We start from the raw sequence: 22,585 nt of genomic DNA, 5'->3' as shown, positions 1-22,585 counted from the left end.
GGAAAGCCTCCCAATGGTGAAGTACCCGCCTGTTCCCGCAGCTGCGGATACAAGCCATCAGGGAAGGCTACCCGCACTAACAGCAAGGCTACACGCACAAGGCATTAGCTACTTCAGTAGTCACATGAAGAAATGAGCAAGGCGGGAATACTCCCGCCTAAATGAGCCAGTCCGTATGCTTCTGGAAGGTCTTTCGTACTATACCTACTAAGGTATGGGCGGAACAGACAATTTGACCAGAGCAGCCCATGACCAATCACAGGGTGACAGCTCACCGACAACAATACGAGGAGGAGCACCCTCTAGTACTGTTTGTCACTATTAGCCGCTGCCTACTCACCACCCTTACGATTGGACATGCACAGCCTACAGTTGGTGGAACAGTGCGTAGCCGGCAGTAAAGGAACAGTATACAGCCGACCTTTACTGTTGGCCGTAGCCTACCCACCAACCAGCATGGCCTGTGCGTAGTCCACTGTTGGTGGAACATGAATACTATTCAGCCGGCTTGTACCTTCTAGGAAAACCTACCTTCGGCTATAAATACTCCAACACCTTGGAATGGTAAGGACATCATCTGATATCTCAATCTTATCTAGCAATCTCTTAATATACACTTATATTCAGAGCAATCTAGTCTGATTCTCACGCCGGAGGGTGGTCACAAGGAGGAACCCCCCCCCCCCCCTTCTCAGTGACGAGCTTACGGTGTCTGTTTTGCAGGTCCCCTGAAGAACAACTCTCTGCTAGACCTCATCCTCGTGGGAAACATTACTTAACCCCCAGATTATCTATAATCTGTCCAGGGTTTACTTAGTGTTTCTTCACATTCCTAAACGCACTCTCACGTGCACTAGTCGTAAGAAGATAGATAGCCTGATTAACACGCCTTAAAGGAGAAATATCCACCGCCTGACGCCTAACAACACCAGCAGAACCGATTCTAGTAGCATCTTCTCTTGGTCCACTATATTTAATATGTACCAAACTGTAACTTAACATCGTCTAAGACACATACAACTTTAATTATCACAAACAGATGTTCTTGAAAAACTTATTTACGAAAGACTGTGGTTTTGAAAAAAAATAAACAATATTATTTTTGGATCAATTGTTTGTTTTTCAAACATAATCTCATTGAGTAACTTTAAAATTAAATATTTATTGATTTAATCAACTTTTTATTTATCAAACTGAGCCTTAAACAAAAAAAATCTTTAAAATATTAAAAGTCAATATACAAGTAAATACAATAATACATGCAACTATTACTAATCAAACAAAAACACTTTTTTCTAATTCAAATTTACGAAAATACTGTAATACACTTACACATCATATAAAATGATAATAAAAATATATTTTATAATATATAAGTAGTTGTATTTACGGAATATATAAATATATATAGAAAAGGGTTAAAATAAAAATACATAATTTTGTAGGAAGAGTAGAAATGACACAAAATTTAGAGTTAGAAAACTATGTAGCATAAATCTTTAATCCTAGGAAACTATTTGGTATTTTAAAAACTACAAATCTCAACCACTAGATCATAGATTCAATGGCCTAGATTTATTCTTACTCTTCCTAGAAAACTATTTCTTTTTAATATATATATACTATAGATAAACATAAAATACAAAATACTTTTATATTTTTGTATTATGCATATAACTATAATTAAGCATATATTTCTTTGGTCAACGTAATTATGCAGACTACTTATATACTATACAATAGGTTTTTAAATATCCTTTTATATAATGTATATATGTTTTTAACAGCATACTAGTAAACTTAAAACTAAAAAAAGTCTTTTTTTTCCAATTAGCAAAAGAAACATATAATATCTTATTCTACTTCTATATATGTGACTTTTAAACTTTTATTATATTTAACTTTTCTTTGTATAAGAATTAGATCAATATTAAAAAGATGACTAAATCAATAACTATTTAATGCATTAAAGTTATCCAATGAGATTAAAAATGAGAAATTTAATGCATTAAAGTAAACTAAAAACCTAATTTCGGTAATCAAAGTTTTTCAAGAACATCCTCTCAGAAATAACTCGTTTCAAGTGGTACTAAAAAGAACCATTTTGACCCAACTCTGCTTCGCCCAATAACCGGAATCAGGTTTAACACATAAGCAGATGCGTTAATTGAATAGCATAAGCAAACACGTTACAGTACCTGTTAATAACAGCATCAACAATGATCTGGATGGGATTTGCATCAGTTAAAAGATGAATGATCTCCATAGCATGCTTAACAATGCGAACAGCCATCAATTTTTTACCATTGTTTCTCCCGTGCATCATGAGGGAGTTAGTCAAACGTTCAACAATCGGGCATTGAGCCTTCCTGAATCTCTTAGCCTGGTACCTACCGGCTGTGTGAGGCATGTAGATCGGGTGTTTTGAAGCAGTTGCGGTGATGTAATCCTCCACAGAAAGATCAGAAACCTTCACATAAAAAAATATGTTACATGTTTTGCAAAAATAAAATATATAAAGTTCTATTTTATTCAAAGTACATAAAAATTCAAAGAACAAAATCCAATGATGACAACCATTCATAATTGTGGTTAAAATACAAAACCAATGTAACTTTAAAACTAAAATTAACTAATCTGTTAATGAAAACCAAAAAACAGGTAATTCTTCAATCCAACAGGCTAGACAGAGAGAGCTGTGAGTGTAAACAAGCCAAGACCTAGCTAGACAAAGCTCAATCTTAGCTAATTTAACTTAAAAAGAGCTTGATCTTAACTCATTTCAAGCTCTATTTCTGCTTGTGAATGGTTTTAGAAGCTTGAGCTCGACTTGTTTAATGTTTATACTAAATATATTTATCTATCTAAAAATAAACTTTCAATTATAAGTTTATATATAAAACAACATACATTATTTATTTATTTATTTTTCTGAAAAGTTTATATATAACAGTACTTATTAAAATACATCTATATTAAGTGGAGCTCAAGCTAGCTTATTAAATGAGCTTAATTTTAAACTCAAGCTCAGGTTCGTAGCTCAGCTCGATTAATTTCTTTTCACGAGCCAATCTCGAGTAGCTCGTGAGCAGCTTGGCTCGATTACAAGTCTAAAATAGCATACAAACTACAGGCAACAAAAGCATTATGAACATGACAAATAACTGTCAACAGTTATGGAACAAATTAGTTATAACATAATATAATAATTCAAACTAAAGTTACTTATCAAACAGAATAACAGCAAATTACGGTATAATATAGTAGCATTTGCAGTTAAAATAAAGCTAAATAATGAACCTGAACGTCGTCGTATGTCCATCGGTTGAAGAGCAAGACTTCGCTGTGAGTCTTTCCGTCTTCGGTAACTGCTGGAAGAACCTCCATTCTATTCTAACAACAGTAAACAAATTAATATTAAGTTTGATGCTATAGCTTACAAAATGTTTTACAGTAAGTAATAAGCAGAACGAGTGTGATTATAGCTTAGGAAATGATATTATTGGCTAACCTTGAGTTAGAGTTTGGAAGGAGCTGCTGGCTGTGTAGTGTAGAATTGTAGTAGATCTTCAGATGAAATGACAAAACCCTAATTATGGTTTATAACGCCTACATGGTGTGGACCTTCTACACTTAAAACATATTTCCTGGACTTATTATGAATTTCTTTAATCCAACTTACTAAAAGAATTGGGTTTAAGATGATTTTATTAGTGTGTATTTATTTTTCTAACAGGAGTTTGGTTGGATTCACGCCTTCAGTTCACGGTAAGCCTTTGACTCACCAATCAGTCAATCACTATTACCCAAGGTTAAATCATGTGTCCCATTTTTTGACACTTTAGGGTATCAATATAGATACGTTTGTAGTAGGAGAAAACTCCTTGACCACCATACCAGAGGTATGGTGGCTAAGTGGATTTGATAATAGTATGTTTTTGTTTTTGTATTATTATATAGTTAAGGGTGTTTCTACGGTTATTTTTAAAGACATCTAATTATTCTTACTTGTTATATTAGTACATTGATGTAAGGGAAGGTTAACGTACAAATGAAATTAACGTGTTAAACGTCTAAACGTGAGAATCAAGTAAAGTAATTATATATACAAGTAGGGTAATTATGTAATTAAATCATACAGTAATTACATAAAATTCTACTTGAATATATAATTACTCTACTTTATTCTCACGTTTAACACGTTAATTTCATTTGTATTTGATCCAAACCCACATGATGTATGTATTATAATGAAGGCAAATTGGATTTTTAATAATCTCGACTTAGAAAATAATTGTCACCTGTCTCAACTTCCATACCATTTATTTTCATTAGATCCTTGTTAAAAAAACCTTAGCAACATTAAGTTTTTTCCAAATTCAAACTGATATTTAAGGGTTTTTGATCGAAATGCGGATACGAATTGATTGATGTAAAACTTACCTGAAAATGGTGGTCCAAGCGACTAAATAATGCTTCAGTTCCGTTGTTTAAACTTTTAATTAACAAAAATCAAGTTGTTTGGAGTACCTTTTCAAGTTAAGTTTTACATCAATCGATTCGTATTTTCATTTCGTCGTTAAGTTTTTTTGACGGAGGTCTAGTGAAAACAAATAGTGTGAAAGTTGGGACCTAGTGACAACTATTTTCTAAGTTGAGATTGTTGTCGGCCAACTGTATAAAATTAGGATTATTAAAGTCTTATATTATATAGTTTAAGGGTGTTACTACGGTTGGGTAATGCTGGATGCAATGAGATTGATGTTCTAGCTTTAACTCTACTTAATTATTGGTGCTTATTTTTTCTTAGCATAATATTGCTGGTGTAAGTGGGCTTATAGGATCAAGAGAGACCTTGATGATTTTGTTGGGCGACATAAAGTGGGAGTTGTTGCCAAAGATTTCTGAATGTAACATTAATTACACAAGTCAACCAACAACTATTTAGATGATTTTATCGATTGCCTTTGTATACATTGATAATATTATTATCACATGAGTTCATAATCATTATCATTGAGGGGGGGGGGGGGGGGGGGGGGGTATTATTGAATGACACTCCTCATCTTTCCGATGATAGTGATATTTATTAGACCTGCTACTATGTACGAGCCATGGTTTGTGTCAACCCATAACTACTATTGTACCTTCTAGACGACAACTTTCTCAGCATTAGACGACCCATGATCATATCGCAAGTCGCAACATAGTTGGGGCTTCACAGTTCACAACTTCTTATCTTGACTCGTCCACAAATCTAGGGTAAGTGCTTCCTACTTGCATAGGGCTTACAACCCAAATAACTCATGTGAAATGTCAAACCATCCACAAAATCAAATGTCAAACAAAATGATTAATATAATGTTTAAATTATTACCTCGGGTGAAAAATTCTTTAATACAAGTGCAGTTATAAAATCAAAGCTTTTCTAACTTTAAGTTAGGATGAATGTTTCTAACTTCGCTTCAACCACTTTATTGTTAGTACTTTAAAGCATCCAACGACAAAAATGTAACAACTAATTAGTTAGTCTAAGGGCCTGTACCCCAACTGTATCTAGATGTTTGTTAATGCGAATCTCTTATAAATGATGAAGATTCAAGTCTCAGAATAGACAACGTGATGCCGTAGTGGCGTAGTTTGGCCATTCAAGAAAGTAATTAGTTGGTTGAAGGATGTGTAGCCCTATACTTATGCCTTTATTTAAGTTTTATATAGTATTATAATTAATAATTATCTTGTTTAAGACTTTGTGATTTGTTAGAATAGAAAAAGGTTTTAAAATGCTGGATATAAGGGATATTTTAATTTGTTGATGTGTTCTTGAAACTTGTAGTAATATGCGTTGATCCCTCCTTTCGTTTGGTGATAAAATATCACATGTGGGTAATGTTATTTTGTTACATTACAATTAGGGCCATTAGGCTATAACAAAAACAACACAAAAAAGCGTTGGGTTTAATAGCTACCCTCAACTTTTTATATTTGATTATTTTTTTCATAATCATGATGGTTTAAGTTTATATATATTTCTTATTCTTATACTTATATCACATGAGATTTGGCTGACCTCATGTATAACTATTTCAGTCAAGTATCTATTTCTTCTCTATCTTTATCTTTATACCTAAACTTTATAGTTTTTCTATAATTTCCTTCTCCATCAAGATCTCCGTCTCTATAATTTAGAGCTTTAGAACAATTAGCTTTTAAATATAGAGATTCATTATTCATCATTCTTTATAAGTACTGTGAATTTATAAGAAAAAATTAATAAATAAGTGTTTAGAGTGTGGTAGAGATAAACGAGATGTGATACATTAAAAATTTGTAATTTCATTGAAAAGGTTGTATGGTTTGGTTAACTTTAGGCTGATGGATTATTTTTATTAAAGTAAATACTAATTAAATAGTTCTAAAAATTTCATAGAAGAGTCACAAACATAATTTCTATATAAACATATAAATATACTAAAGTTGCCATTGATTATGCTTCATTTTGTTTAATTTAGAGCTTAGAATTTGTTACTTTTCATGAGTCTCGTTTTGCTTTAAAAACGACATATGATGTTATGCTTCTTTGTTATTGCATTAGTAATAGATCTAAGTTTTATAAGGTTTCTTGGTCAGAGTGGTATTGCTCCCCCTCTCATTTTTTTAAACTATGTAATATTTAAAAAGAAAAATCTTTGTTAACAAAATGTATACATGTATATGTATGATGTAAAGTAGCATGCAAAGAAACGACCATGACGTGGTATTTGATATGAGAATCCCTAGTGATGGATAGGCACATGTTTCAAGTATTCCTCCGCAACTACAACTTATCCGCTAGCTTAGACCATGTGTAGTCATAAAGCTCCACTATCAGGGGTTATGCGTCACGTGGCGCCCAGTCAGAGTTATGGTTTTGTACAAAAATAGGCTGTAGTCATAACTCTCCACTACCAGGGGTTATGCGCCACGTGGCGCCCAGTCATTATTAATTTTATTTGTTTTTTTTAAATAATAATTCATTTAAATAATTAAATATATAATTAAAAAACTACATTAAAATTAAAAAATACATTAAACGGATGTAGTAATCTAATATTATTATTATTTTTACGATGAATATTTGATATATTATTATTTTTTTACGATGAATATTTGAAACTTATTTACCTATAAATGGTGTGGGGTTAAAATTGCAATAAAAAATATATTGTGAGTTTAAAATTACAATAACAAAATTGTGTGGGTTATAAATTTAAATAAAAATATATAATACACCACTCCTCATCTTATCTTCTTCAATTCGCCGGCCACCTAACTCCGGCGACTGGCATTTAACCGGCGATCCCGTTACCACCCACCACCACTACCATTTTTATGCTTCTCCTTCTTCTCCAATCTGTAACTCACCCACCACCACCATAACAATAACATAAACCGGCTCCAAGACCCACCCACCCACCCAACGGCAATTTTTTTGATTTGTGTGCCTACCCCCGCGTTTTGTATACAACGCAGCCAAAAATCAACTTCATATAACGCAGGGGGGGCGGGGTACCCCCGCGTTTTCGTCCTCAACGTTGGTGGCAACGTTGCCACTACAGGTGGTCTTAAGTTTTGCTAAATTCATCCATTCGCCACTCCTTTTATTTCCATTTTTAGAACTATGCAAATCATAAAATAACCGGTTTATAATACTTTAGATACCTAAATTTAGAATGTAAATACCTTTGTTTTTTATCTATATAATTATAGAAATATATTGTTTCATAAAAACAGTAACAATATATATCACCAGGAACTCTGAATTATTTCATTTAGCAAGTTACACCAAGTTAAATCGTCACTGTAAAGTATTTTTGGTTTTGAATTAATATCACAGTTAAAAGTTATTAATGATAAAACTATAAAAGTAAATAAGAAAATAGTATTAAACTTGAAGTTGAAAATTTGCTGAAACAAAATGAGTTCGTATACTGACGATCTAGATTTAAAAAAAAATGGCCACTTAGGTTGTAGCCCAATGGCAAGAGGCAAAACTTTTTTGCTAAAGACTTAAGTTTATCATATCAACTATTCATGTAACGAATTGTATCAGTTAAATCAATCGCCAGGGTATAAAATAAGTAGTTCACGTCGTAAGCAAGACGACACATTAATGACACGAAAAAACGTCTATAAACGACCCCAATCCACCTAACATGTTTATTACCAAGCATGACTCATTTAACACAGGACGATACGTTTTTATCAAGTCTAACCTCTAACCTCACTTAATATTTTACTTACTGTTTCTCTTTCTAGTTACAACATGTCATGAGATGTTGTAAGAATGTTGTTATAAATACCCCCATTCACTCTCCTTTATCATACATTTCTTTCCCCACCGTTTACTCCACTCCATTAGCTTCTTATGAGAATAAAGGGTTCACCAACGGCCTAACATGGTGGTTGCAAAAATGTAGGTGGTGTAGCCAAGGATGACTTGCCGCCGACAACCGTCCATAGGCCATAGCCAATATGCATGGATCGGACTACTCGTCGGCAAGTTGTCTTTGGCTACATCCTTCTTTCTGCTTCTCATGCTAGGCTCTTAATGGTGATATCAATAGGGACTAAAATTTCAGACACGACACGACATGACACGACATGTAGCACAATATTGTTTTTTGAAAAAATGGTCATGTCTGAGTTACCCTGTTTACTCCGTGTAGTTAAACAGATTGACCCACATGCATGTTTAATGTTTATGGTCTGTCTAACCCATTGTTCTACATCCCACATACGTGTTTATGATCCATTTAACCCATTTTTTTACATCCTAACAATCTGATTAATACGTTTACAACTTGATTATCCGACCAACTCATTTGACATGCTTAGGAAAATGGGTTAAGCGAATCATTTTTGGGTTACACGATTCTAATTATTTGTTGGTTAGGGTTGATGTTATTGACGAATAAAAATATGGGTAGTTAATGATCCGTTTAACCCATTTTTTTACATCCCAACAACCTGATTAATACATTTACAACTTGATTATCTGACCAACTCATTTGACATGCTTAGGAAAATGGGTTAAACGAATCATTTTCGGGGTACACGATTCTAATTGCGTGTTGGTTAGGGATGATGTTCTTGACGAATAAAAATACGGTAGGGTACATTGTACAGACGGAACATTTCAACTCGACACGATTCATAGTCTTCATAGTCCTGTATATTACCATCCAATGGGCGGATCCAGCGTTGGATTAGAAGAAGCGTAGGCACCCACTCAAATCTATAGTTTTCTTTATAAACTCATTATATATTAAACTCAAACACACTAGTGTCCCATCCATAATTTTTTAGTGACCCAAGCTCAACTTTTTGAGCCTAACTTTTCAAGCCCAAGTTTAATTTTGTTTCGAAAAAGAACAATCAAATCGGTGAATATTTTTTGAACACTTATGTAATTTGTAGTTTTGAAAAAGAAGCACTTGCAAGTGTTATGAATAAAGTTGTAATTGTGCGTTTTTGCTAGTGTTATGAATAAAGTTGTAATTGTGCGTTTTCAAAAATGAGATCACGTAAAGGTCAATTGTAATATATGTACTTTGTTTATTATTTTCAATGAAATTCGTTGCTTAAATTTCTATATGTAGTTTATTTGATGTAAATTTTTAACCAACCCATTTTGGTTTGACATATTTTAGTTTGATTTGACTCATTCTAAGTTATCCTTTTGTGGCACCCACATATTAAAATTTCTGGCTCCGCTACTGCCATCCATTGTACATATTCATTCACAACAAATTTCTGCCATTCAAAACATCCGATCCGTTTATAAATAAACGTGCCGCATGTGAACCAAATAAACAAGTCACAAACTGACAGCAAATTAGGGCACATGAACTTGTAAATGTAACTAGGCACTAACTCATAACTTCAACCAAACTTTGTTTATAAATGAAACAAAGTTATATACTTACATTCTTTCATATACATATATTAGACACAAATATAGGCTTCTAAAACTCCCAAACAGATGCAGCAGCTCAACTTTTGTACTATTTACACAACAAAAACATAGTACAAAGGTACCCCGTACAAACACACTACCATCAAACCTACAACCATTTGGATAACCTTAAACACACATCATCTCCCAGAAGAAACCAATGTCTTATCTTTATTATCTTCTTTCATTTCCAATGTCGATGCCACACGAGGAAGAGGCAGACTCGGTCCTGATAATGAACTCGATGCTGCAACCGCTGGTACTGGCGGCACAGCCTCCTTTTCCGGGCACTCGGGTTTCGGATCATACACAAAAGAAAGATCCCGGTTGGCTCCGAGTGCCACCAATTCTTTCTCCTCCAAACCTTTTGTAGGCCCTAAACTGCATCGATCCAGCTTGTATTTTGCTAATGCGTCTTTAAATTTCTTGATCTGCATAAAACGAACAATTATGTTATTTACACGCAATCACAAAATAAAATATAAAACAAGGTTATATGGTGACGAACCGTAGCATTGGTACAGCTAAAGCTACAAACACGACCCTCGGCCCCTCTATAAAATCGAAAGAACGGAAGGACATGAACATTGAGGCTATAACACATAGATTTGTGCTCTTCATAGTTCACTTGCAGAAATTGCACGTCCGGATTCATTTCTGCTAACTGACATAACTGCAAAACGATTTGTTATTATAAAAAATGAAATTTGTTTGTCGTATAAAATACTAAACTATTTGAGGGAAAATACGCGAATTTGGGATGTACCTTAGGGTGAAGAGCTTTGCAACCTCCACAACCGGGCGAAAAGAAATCCACAACGACTAATTTATCACCAGCATTTAAAAGCGATTCAACAAGATCTTCTGCACCGGTTATTTCCTTCATGTTTGGTTGGATACCTTTATCCCACCATCTTAAAGATTTCCCAATGCCAATACTCATCTGTTTAATCGCAATTTTAAAATCTTGAATTAGGTTTAAATGTTTAATAATCATCTATAATTGAAAGAACAGAATCACAAAATCGAGAAGGTGATAACGATAAATCGAATTCTAAACCATCAAAATCAAACTGTTTTCTTGCAAGATTTATAATAATAATAATAATAATAATAATAATAATCAAGATTCATATTCTCACACCCACAAGAAATACAGCAAATTGTATCAAAACAACATCAATATTATTAAGAAAAACCATTAAAGCCTATTCCTTTATTGAGATTTTTGAACATGGTGAAACAGCAATTACATATAATTTATTACTTTTTATTAAATCATTTCATATAAATAAAAAAAATCAAGAAATCAAAACCTAAAATTGAATTTCAAATCTAAATAAAGAAAAAAAAGGTAACTTGAAAAAAAAATCAAAAATCCAAAATTAAATTTGAAAACTAAAATTAAATAAACAAAAGAATTAATAATACAAACTTTAAAATAAAAAATCAAACCTTTGCACCAGAAGCAGCAGCTAATTGGGTAGAAACCCTTGATTCTTGACCGCCTAAAGTCAAACGCCGACCAAAGAAATCACCGTCGGCAGATGATCGGACGGTCAAATTGGACCCCAAATTTGAAGAATTCGGCATCTTAATCATCATCACAGGAGACAAATTCTCCGATTTATTGCTAGCAAACGCACCATAATTATTACGGTCTGAAAGCTTACAATCGTTGCTTATGATCTTCGCCATGATTATTAATCGAATTTGATTTGGGTTTTTTGAAATGAAAGATGAAGATTGGAATTAGGGTTTTGGGAGTCAAAAGGCAAAAATTGGGATTAGGTCTTGTTTTTGATTGATTGTAAAGAGGGAAAAATGAGATTATTGAAGAAGAAGTTGGTGGTGGTGGTGGTGTTGATCAATTATTATTATTATTATTATTATTATTATTATTATTATTATTATTACTATTATTATTATTTTAATATCGCTTTTATCTGGAATCTGCTTTTCCTAGTCATACGCTATTGGATAACATCATCCAACGGTGGATAATGTGGTACTACCTCTTCATGACAGCAGGATTTGTCTTCTGTCGTTACACTTTACACCCATTGTCTTTGCATGAGATTCTATTCTAGCCCCCAATACCCATTCAATTAACCATTGTAAGACAACAGCATTTGATATAAATTTTGGTTAAGTGTACAGTTTCTTTATGACAATAAGAATCCATTATTTACATGAAGCCCTATCAGTATCTTACTAACCAATAATAAACAAGTGTAGTGAATTTAGTGAATCATGTGTTTTAACTTATTAAAGCATTGGTCAACAGGAAATGCAAACATTTGGTGTCTTGATGAAAGGTTTAGAATGCCTAACTTTAGCTAATCTTTTGGATAGAATGGTGGAATACGAGCGTGAACCAACGGTTGACACTTAAAGTAACGTAATATCAGGGTTGTGTAAAGAAGGTAAGATTACAGAAGTGGTTGACTTGTTTCACAAAATAAAAGAAAAGTCAATAACTCATAATGTAAATATATACATACTTCACTTATATCCGCCCATTGTAAGAATTTGAAAATTGAAACAGCTTTAGAGTTTTTTAATTTGATGCGGGTAGTTAAATCAAGTGAAACAAATGAGGTATTTTATGTATGTAACCATTTGAAGGCTACTTGTACTTTTACATAATGAGGTCTTTTTAAATGTTTACCTTGAAATCTAGAACCATGGTACCAGAAATAAATCTTAAAACATCAAACTAGAAAAGGAACGCCCCATAAAATCCAAGGGACCAAAATGTACACAGATAGAAAAGAGACCCAAGACCACAATAAATAAACGGATAAGATCCTATATGGTCGATGGAGAAGCACGTGACCATGCCCTTTATCACCCACGTGGCTCCACAAATGTTAAAGATGGATAATGTAAAACCAAAATATTACCCATACATGAGTAGAAAAACAAGCGGATAACATTTGGATAAAACTCGTATCAACAGGACACCACAAGTTATTGCCACCCACGTTTCCTACCTTAACTGCTTTTTCATAGTATCCATGTGTTCATGTCAAAATCAGTTTTACATCACATATAATAAGACCCGACCCGACCCGATTCGATTCTGTAAAGCTATTTTTCACTCGTTTTGCTAGCAGATGGATTCCGCCCAAACTGAATGATCATGGGCTTCCCTTTAAATACAAATCCATTAACCACATTCTGCATGAGTTTAAGTTTATAATAATATTAATAACAAATGACAATACTTTTTACTAATATTAAGAGTTAAGACAATATTTATAATGGCAATAAGAATACCAGAGCATGATGAGCATTTTCAATCGATGGGAATGTCACAAAAGCTTGACCCCTCATTCTTCCTTCCTGAAATCAAAAAGCAAGTCGAAATAAACGAACAAATGATCGGATATCAGATCACATGAGGGGCATTTTGGTCATTTTATGCCCGGCAATCATAGACTTTGCCAATATAGTGTCAAATTATTGTTGAATTTCAAAACTTGTTGACATGACATATAACGTATTGTTTGTCATTTTACTATAATGGTGTATCATAGTGGGCATTTGATTTGACATTCAATCACTAACTTTATTTCAAACATATGTTTTACAAAAAATATCATTTTCAAATTCGTAAATAAACTTATTTCAGTTCTTTTAACATGTTCAGTTTCTGCTTACGTGGCAGCTAAATATACAAGCTTAATCAGGACATGCTACCTGCATTAACTTCACAGAAAGATTCAGTTTAGCTGTTTCAATGCTTCCAAAGAATGTGCCTGCAACATCATAAGATAAAACCTAAAATGTCACACTCATTGAATTCATATTTTCTTCAGTCACTGATTTCTTTTGAAAAAAATATTATGAATTTTGGTTTACCAAATACGTAATAAAAGTCATCCGCAACCACATCTTTTGCAAGATTCTTTATGTACAACACAGCCGCGGGATTTCCAGCATTATAATTCTGAAACAAGTAAATAAAACCGCTACAAAAATCGGCTATAATGTTAATATGTTGCTTATTCATTAAACGTTAGATGGTGGTTACCTTAAACATAGGAAGAGATAATATTTCTTCTGGAGGCAATTTCCCATGTTCCAGTTCTTCAACAGTGGCAAATGGTTTAGTATTTAAATTATTATTATTTTCCGTTTCGTCTATTTCTTCTGCCACGTCATCGTCTACTTTCTCAGGTTGAGTTTGTTTAGGAGTGATTTTAATCTGCAAGCAATAATATAAAAGTAAAAATATACAAACTTATGGAAGAAAATAGTTTGTAATAATAAACTAATAACCACCTGCAAGACAGGGTTCTTCTTCTTTATCAAGGGGATCTCCTTGGGAATTAAGGTGGCAGGTTTTAATCCAACAGCTTCATGAGCCACATCCTTGTCGATAGCAGGGCCCACAATAGCTTCCCGTTTGATACGCTTGCGCTGAGAACCGGCATTTTCCTATAAAACATCAAAGGGTTTGGGAAGCTTAATTTTGAATGTGATGCTTAATAATTGTAATTAGATAACTAGTTGTAATAAAAAAAGGTAGTGGAAAAAAGTGTTTGGGTGTGCTGCGAGTGTCGGTTTGTCTAGATAAAAATAACAGCCATACCTAGTAAAATCTCACTTATAACAAAGCTATTGGAAGGGTTTGTGTTAGATAATAATTTACCTCAAATTATGGAGAAAATTTTACAAAAAAAAAAAAAACACAAATTTAAGGTTTTCTTAATGTTGTTTGTTTTGTTTTTTTTTCCCTTCTTTCTAAAACAAGAGTGCAAGTCTCTCAACTCAGATTAAACAAAGGGTAAATAGGTCATTTCATTTTACCTCATCAGAAGACTCCAACTCAGATTCACCACTCGAAAGATGAGCCAAACTGGAGTTTGAATCTACAGGCGGCGGTGGTGGCGGTTGTGGTGGTGCAGGTGCTGAAGGCGGCAGAGGTGGGGTTGGCAATGCTGCACGAAATGGAGCTGGAATATTCATTTTATTCATTAAGTGCAACACCTACCATAAACAATTAAGTTATTTATAATAACATAAGTGAGAACTTTACTTGATCCACATTAATAAATAACTACCTGTGTATAGAAGCGGGGAACCGCAATAAGAGCATTTAAAATGTTGGTCAAGATATTTCCGTCTGGTGGAGGGTATGCATATCTACAGTTGGTCAAGATTAGAGCATTAGCCTTGCAAATGAATCGAACGAACATAAGCGGGACATGTTCGTGTTTGTTTATTTATCTTTAATCGAACAAATGATCAAAGGCGAACAATTAACCAAACGTGATTTTCTTGTTCATGTTCATTCGTTATGAAAACAAGCGTATTCGTGTTTGTGCTAGTTTGGTAATATTATAAAGAAAGGTAACGAACACAAACAAATGAACATAACTCACAGTGAATAATAAATATAAGAAATTAAATGTGAACATTGATCCTGTCGGGCATAGTGGGTCTTTGAAGTTTAACTGAATATATGTGAACGAACTTAAACACACGTAAACAAACAAATATAATTAAACATAAACAAACGAATATCATTGAAATTGAACATAAATGAGCGTTCACAAACATAACTGAACGAGGGACACGTGTGTTCATGTTCGTTCATTTAACTAAATGAACAAAGAAACTTGTTCATGTCCGTTCACTTATTAAACAAACAAAGTTCCTGTCGAACTGTTCACTGAATGTTCACTTTGTTTGCTGGCCTAAAGAGCATGTATGAATCTATTTTAGTTTTAAATTTTATTTTTGCATAAAAGATAAACAAGAGTGGCGATACAACTTACTCAAGGTGAGGTGGAAACGGGTACTCAACTCCAAGTTTTTCAGCAATAGGTTCAAGTGTCGGTAAAGATTTCATCATGGACTCTTTCTTCGAATCTGTGGCTGCAGTATCATCATCTTTTGCTGATGTGGCATCATTCCCAGCCACAGGATTATTCTGTTGAGATCTAGTGTCATTCGATGGTTTATTAGCTCTCTCAACGGACAAAACTTTACCAAGAAACCTTAACCTGAACAACATATCAAGAAAATAGCAGTTTAAAAAATCATAAGATACACGTATAATTATATAAACGTATAATAAATGTTCTTTATTACCCGTTTAACTGGCGTTGTGCTTGAGTTGCCAAACCTTCATTACTAAAATCAACAAACGCACAGTTCCTCATCCTGCAATAATAAAACTTATACCAATGTGATTAAAATAGAAAAATAGATTTTAGGGTTATGTTTATTTCTAACGGGTCAAAGATGTTTAAAAAAACTTATAAATCATACTTGCCAGTAGTGCAAGGACGAACACACGAAGCACCATAATGTGATAATAGTCTAGACAATGTATCATGAGGTATAGCTTCAGGAAGACGACGGATCAAAAGTGTAAACGCTTCTTTTTCCGGAGGCCTTTGTGAAACTTCACCCGCATTCTGATGTGCATAATTATGCATCCCTTGAGGATAACTGGGTGGTTGAAAAGGTGGAATATTGGCCATCAGAGAATCTGAAGTTATTACCTACAAAGATCATTCAATATGGGTTGGCATTCAAATGGATGTATTAGCAAGTGTTAAGTTTCCTTTCACACTCAAATATGTTACAATCCAGTTAGATATGGCACAAGTAGCTACAACGATCGTTCAATACGGTTCGACAACTACGCTTCAAAGGCGTTAGAATCTAGTTAAAACGGTTGTTCATGTTTTCAAATGTAATACAACTAATAATTCACATACAGAACCAAATTATACCCTTAAAGCACACAACTTTGCAACAAAAAGGACCAATTTCATAATAATATGCACAGCTCTAACAATAACATCAAAATAAAAAAACCAACAATCTTTGAAGCAATACGTCGAACACCTGGTGTGCACAAGTTTTAACAAAACCCCTAACTAATAATCATGAAAAATAAGGAGTAAATCTCTTAACTTTAACCAATAATCATACAATATACATAACACAGAAACACATACCCACACCAAATTGGTTATAATAACCACGAGTGACAAGTGATTGAACCCAATTTGAGGCGTACCTGTAACAAGCGAAAACGATAACTAGATCTTCTTGTACTTATCGTCGTTATTCCATTCTAATGAAACAAATATAGAGCCAAATGATGCAAGCTTCGGTTTCTGTTTGATAAAATACTCTGCTCCAATTGCAGAAATTAGAATGTAGGAGAAATAGACATTTTACAAAACGGGTTTTATGATTTTTATCCCAAACGGGTTCGAGTTTGAAACAGTTTCGGGTGGGTCAACTATTGGCCAAAACTGGGTTGGAATAAATAGGCTGTTCGGTGCTATTGAATAGAGGTGGACAAATAAACATGGTTTGAAACTTATTGAAATCTCAGGTTTGGAACCAGCTTGTAATTTTCTTCATCAAAACCAGTTTCAAACCGGTTAACTGAACCTAAACTGGCCAAAATCAAGCAAAACTTGGTCAGAATCGATATGATCAAAACTCGAACCGAAACCTGGTCAAGAAACCGGTATCAACCTGAACTGAACCCCATCATAAACCAGTTTTGACTTTGTTGACCAAACCGAATCGGTTTCAACCTATACCGGTTTGAGTTTTAAACCGGTTTGTGCACCTTTACTATCGAAAGCGGGTTAAAACCAGTTTGGACAAAAACCCAGTTTTTTGGCATGTTTTACCGAGTCAGGTCGGGTGCAAACCGGTTTCACGTAACGAGATGACCAATTGGTTAAGAAGTGAAGGTTGGGCCGGGTTCAAATCGTTTTTTTAACAGGGCCGGGTTAAAAATTGGGTTGGCATGCCCAAATACTGGCCCAAAAGTCCAAAACTCATATTTGCCTATTCCCATTTAAGGTGGACCCAACTTGGTCATTCTGTAATGGGCCTATTAAAATTTGAAGCCCAGTTGGAAAGTAACCGTTAAGCACACTTTTTTTTCTCAGAGGAGAGATTTCTGAAGCCCCTTTTTTGAAAAGTTTGAAACCCAAACTATTAAGTCTTTTATATTAAAAGTATAATTCATGCTTGGAGTATTCGGGCCGGGTCGGTTCAAGATCCAAAACCTCGAACTCAAATTTTGTTGGAGTCTGGTTTGATATGAACATCCCTACTAGAGCATCAACGAAATGTTATATATTTTAATCAATCGCAACCATCAAATTAATCTTTTAAGAACAAAGGTTTTAACCAAAATAATTTTTCAACGTTTAAACTCCCCGTTTCTGCATTGAGTATTTCCTAAAAATACTGTGAAACCTAAAGACTTGATGATGATACTATAGATTTTGAATACCAAGTCATTGGATGCATACATGATTTTGGTGACGGGGTAAAGATAATATTATAAAGAATTAAAGACATCTCCAATTAAATATACTAATTTATAATTAAATACAATTTTTCCTAAAAACTTAAATAATCTCACATTCTTATTTACCTGATTTAGATGTATATGCCATCATATTTTGTATTTTTGTACGTCTACTTTTCTCAAGCTCTCCGTTAAAACTTAAACTAGTTGGTAGTGGATGCATGATGATACTATTTTTGAATGTTGATACTAATTTTGAAAAGTGATTTTGAAAAGTACGAAACCTAAAGGTACGTTGATCCTAATTTTGAATGTTGTCTAAGCATATTTTCATTTCGTCGAAAATACTCTATAAATACCCATCTATACTAGCCACCGATGATCTTAATTTTTCGAATAGTGAAACACGTATTTATTAAAGTTGTATAGTTAGTTCAAAGGGAAAAAGTGATTTTGAAAACTCTGAAACCCACACCCACATTAATACGTGTCAACATTTCACTGGCTAAGGTTTACGTGATGACATAATTAACGAACTTTGTATTATGCATAATCATACAGTGGTTATGCTTGTGTGCGTGTGTGGAGGGGGTGGTTTGATAACGAAGCTTCGCCAATGAAATCATGTGTTAATGTGTGAGTGGCTTGGTCACATCTTGACATGAAATGAACTTTTACTTCTAGTCATATGATAACAATCATCAAATATCGTTTAGGACCATGCTAGATTTTTGTTTGCTTGTGTCATGTAGTTCGAATTTGATTTTTCTCCTTCTATTGAGAGACATGTACTATTTTAATGGTTCAGAGTCTATATTTTTAGAAAACTTAGTCAAAGGATCACGTAACTTACGATCAAAATTGCCATTTAAATGATCTACCCCATTATTTCCTTCAAGTTAATTTAAATATGGATCAACTGTAGAGAGCTGGGGAGATACGAGACCATGAGAAAATGTAAAAGATACGAGAAAATTTTGAAACAAAGTTATATTAAACAATATCTTAATTTCTTTATTTTTTTTCTTTTTATATCTTATTATTCCATGAAAAAAAATATGTGTAATCAGGGATGTATATATAACTTTGGAAGCTACATTAATTTTTGTTTTTTTTTTATTTTACATACCAATCTTATAAGTAGAAAAATCAATATAATTAAAATATTGATTAGTTGGTATTACTTTTCTAGATTTTAATAACTTTGTGGTTTTATAATTAAACCTATTAAATATTTACTCTATCGTCATGTCAACTTACTTTTAACAAACTCGTAGCTTGGTCTGGTGATAAAAAATATGTTTTATAATTAAATAATTATTAGTTTTAATTTTACTTTGAGACATGGTGAAAGGTGAATAAAAAAATTGGTTTTTTGATATAAAAAAACAAACTTATTACAAAATCCCAATATTTAATTTAGTATAATAAAATTCACATTTTCCAAAGCCCATGTTTCAATGCATTAATCCAGGATTGTTGAATTCATTTGAAGAAAAGAATAAAATTGACACGATTTTAATCTAATAATTATGTTTTTTTTAATATTCTAACAAAAAATAAAATGGAAATGATCCGCCTGAGATGCTCTTCCGGGAAGCATGAAACCACACGGAATCTTTGATTTCACTTGAAAGCAAACTTCTTCTCACAAGCAATTATTACCTCATTTTCTTCATTTACATATCTAACCCCTCAATTTTATCTCGTTTATCAAGTTACCCCCTTTTGGTACTTCCTCTTTAATGATATTTATGCCACATTATGTAAAAACTTCCACAATTAGTTAAGCATAACCATGTTGCAAGAAGCAAGATCATGATGAAGACTTGACTATTTTTTAGATTAGATGAACTTGGTCGTTAATAACCCTTTGACTTATTACATGTTTGATACTCCCAAATAGCGTATGCAGCTTCACACGTTATATATAGATGCCACAGAAAACGCGGTATCATAACACCTAACTTAAAACCTTTAATTTGATACTTTGGAAGTTGAAACTAGTGTCAACTGAATTATGATTTCATATTGACATTTAAAAAGTTTCACATATGCACTTTTCCTATATATTGTAACTTCAAGTAGGATGCATTATCTATACTATATATAATACATTAAACAAGGGCAAATTAAGACATCCATTTTTAAGTAATTTACAACACTTAAAGCATGAGGTACATGTGTTTGTAAGGGTAAACTTGTCTTGTAAACATAATCTATTCAACTTACAAGTTTGGTCCCTCATCTTTAACCATATTATGTTTTTAATATAAGTTGTAAACTAACTTCCCACCCATGTTTTTTAACGACTATAGCCTTTTCAAATGTTAATATTTTTATAAAAAAATTACACCATAAAAATGAGCATTTTATTCTCTTTAATTTGAATATGATATTGTTATAATTTTTTTGATTTAAAATAAATTAATATGTTACGTAGGGGTGTTCAGTGTCGGTTTTGATGGTTTTTAAGTTAAACTTGTGAGTCCAACCATTAATACTGATTTTTTTGTCGTCCAAAACCAAACTCAACCATTGAAAGTTGAAACCGAATCGTTACTAACGGCTTGGTTCCAGTTTGGTTTCACAGTTTAATCTTTAATAATAAATTTAGTTTAAAATAATTATTAATTTAAATGTACCATCAATTTTAACTAAACACCAACATAATATGATACTTGAGAGAATCATAAATAATGATAATTTTAGCCACATAAATGGTAAATCTTAATGGAAGATCTAGGACGTGAAATAATAACAAAAATCACAAAATGAATCATACTGCAATTAGGTTAATTTGAAGTTGTATAGCCAAGTTATTTGTAATAAAAAGATTATGTTCAATTAAATTTTAACTATATCTAATATATATTACAAAGCATATCTAATAATTAATAATAAAAAACATTAAAATGATTTAACATTTATAATCTGGTCTGGTTTCATATGGCCGGTTGCCAGTATAAACCGGGAACCAACCGTTCACTACGTTTTGAAATTTTTGAAGCCGACCAACAAACCGAAAGTAAAAAAAGAAAAAGAAAAAAGAAGTCAAACCAATGACCGGTTTAAACGATTTCAAGGTTTTAACCGAACCATAGACACTTATATTTGTTACGTGATTAACAGATTCAAACACCCGCTGCATTGCGCGGGCACCCGTCTAGTACATCATAAAGTATTACGCTATTATTACAACTGTAAATTGTCTGTCGATCACTGAGTTAAATTAAGTAAGTTCATATAACATTTAGCAATAATTATTCTTTAGAAGCAAAGAGCTAAAGGACTTTAATACAAATCAGATTCACAACCATTTGGTTGAAGGTCATATACTGTGTTACTAAACCAAGTTAGTGGTTAATTGTTTACAAATAAACCTACCAATCCTAGATCAATAAGAACCCTTATTAGACTAAACTAGGAGAAAAGTAACTCAAACACCTTTAGGCTTGTAAATACGGTAACTAGGTCCTTGTACTTACTCAACTACAGTCTAACAAGAGCATAAATATGTGTTCTAAACCTTGGTAACTAATTTACTCTAGTTGAAGCACATATTATAATGTTAGATTATATATATATATATAGATAAATAATAGGGGAGTGTTATCCTAAAAATAAATAATTTCTTAGGAAGACTAGGAATAAATTATAGCAATTGGATCATGTTAATCAATAGTTGAGATTTAAAATTACCAATAACCTACATAGTTTCCTAAAATTACTCTTTCATCATTATAACCGACATAGTTTCCTAGAATTGTTCTTTCACCATAATTTGTAATGTCAAATGTCAAAAATTTGTTGGTTCTTACCATTCTTAGGAAACTCCTTATTCTTATTTGAACAATTTTCTATATATATATATATATTTATATAGAAAAGGGTTCAAATAAAAATAAGGAGTTTCCTAGAAATGGTAAGAACCAATTATAGATTCTTGACATGTGGCATTACAAATTATTGTGAAAGAACAAATATAGAAAACTATGTCGGTTATAATGGTGAAAGAGTAATTACAGGAAACTATGTCGGTTTTTGGTAATTTTAAATCTCAACTATTGATTAACATGATCTAATGACTATGATTTATTCTTAATCTTATTAGGAAACTACTTGTTTTTAGGATAATCCTCCCCTATATATATATTCCAACTATAGAGTTGGGTTTGATCAACTTAAGATGAAAGTTAAAGGGTTGAAGTTGAAGAAATAGTTTTGTCTAAGGGAGGACAAGAAGAAGTAGTTTGCATTAACATCTACTTTGGGTATAA

General features: G+C 32.9%; 3 protein-coding genes across 3 annotated transcripts; all 3 read right to left on the bottom strand.

Moving 5' to 3' along the window:
* Positions 1 to 813: 813 nt before the first annotated feature.
* On the bottom strand, positions 814 to 3,448 carry LOC143546118 (small ribosomal subunit protein uS7-like). The gene is made up of 3 exons (XM_077037849.1): positions 3,301 to 3,448; positions 2,199 to 2,470; positions 814 to 967 (listed from the first exon to the last, which is right to left on the bottom strand). The coding sequence occupies exons 1-3, from the start codon at positions 3,385 to 3,387 to the stop codon at positions 814 to 816; spliced, it is 513 nt and encodes a 170-aa protein (XP_076893964.1). The 5' UTR covers positions 3,388 to 3,448.
* Positions 3,449 to 9,976: 6,528 nt separating this feature from the next.
* Positions 9,977 to 11,867, bottom strand: LOC143546150 (thioredoxin-like 1-1, chloroplastic). The gene is made up of 4 exons (XM_077037873.1): positions 11,453 to 11,867; positions 10,764 to 10,940; positions 10,506 to 10,670; positions 9,977 to 10,428 (listed from the first exon to the last, which is right to left on the bottom strand). The coding sequence occupies exons 1-4, from the start codon at positions 11,693 to 11,695 to the stop codon at positions 10,138 to 10,140; spliced, it is 876 nt and encodes a 291-aa protein (XP_076893988.1). The 5' UTR covers positions 11,696 to 11,867; the 3' UTR covers positions 9,977 to 10,137.
* A 1,135-nt stretch (positions 11,868 to 13,002) lies between these two features.
* LOC143546125 (U11/U12 small nuclear ribonucleoprotein 65 kDa protein-like) lies at positions 13,003 to 17,189 on the bottom strand. The gene is made up of 12 exons (XM_077037856.1): positions 17,043 to 17,189; positions 16,283 to 16,505; positions 16,103 to 16,174; positions 15,787 to 16,014; positions 15,070 to 15,151; positions 14,816 to 14,995; positions 14,288 to 14,443; positions 14,037 to 14,210; positions 13,865 to 13,952; positions 13,703 to 13,761; positions 13,280 to 13,345; positions 13,003 to 13,180 (listed from the first exon to the last, which is right to left on the bottom strand). The coding sequence occupies exons 2-12, from the start codon at positions 16,495 to 16,497 to the stop codon at positions 13,091 to 13,093; spliced, it is 1,410 nt and encodes a 469-aa protein (XP_076893971.1). The 5' UTR covers positions 16,498 to 16,505; positions 17,043 to 17,189; the 3' UTR covers positions 13,003 to 13,090.
* Positions 17,190 to 22,585: the final 5,396 nt, after the last annotated feature.

This window comes from Bidens hawaiensis, unplaced genomic scaffold, assembly GCF_021521415.1.
Source record: "Bidens hawaiensis isolate Kalapana, Puna unplaced genomic scaffold, B.hawaiensis_p1.1 tig00014233_1, whole genome shotgun sequence".
Taxonomy (NCBI): domain Eukaryota; kingdom Viridiplantae; phylum Streptophyta; class Magnoliopsida; order Asterales; family Asteraceae; genus Bidens; species Bidens hawaiensis.
The sequence above is the reverse complement of the archived record's forward strand: the minus strand, read 5'-3'. Positions and strand labels throughout refer to the sequence as shown.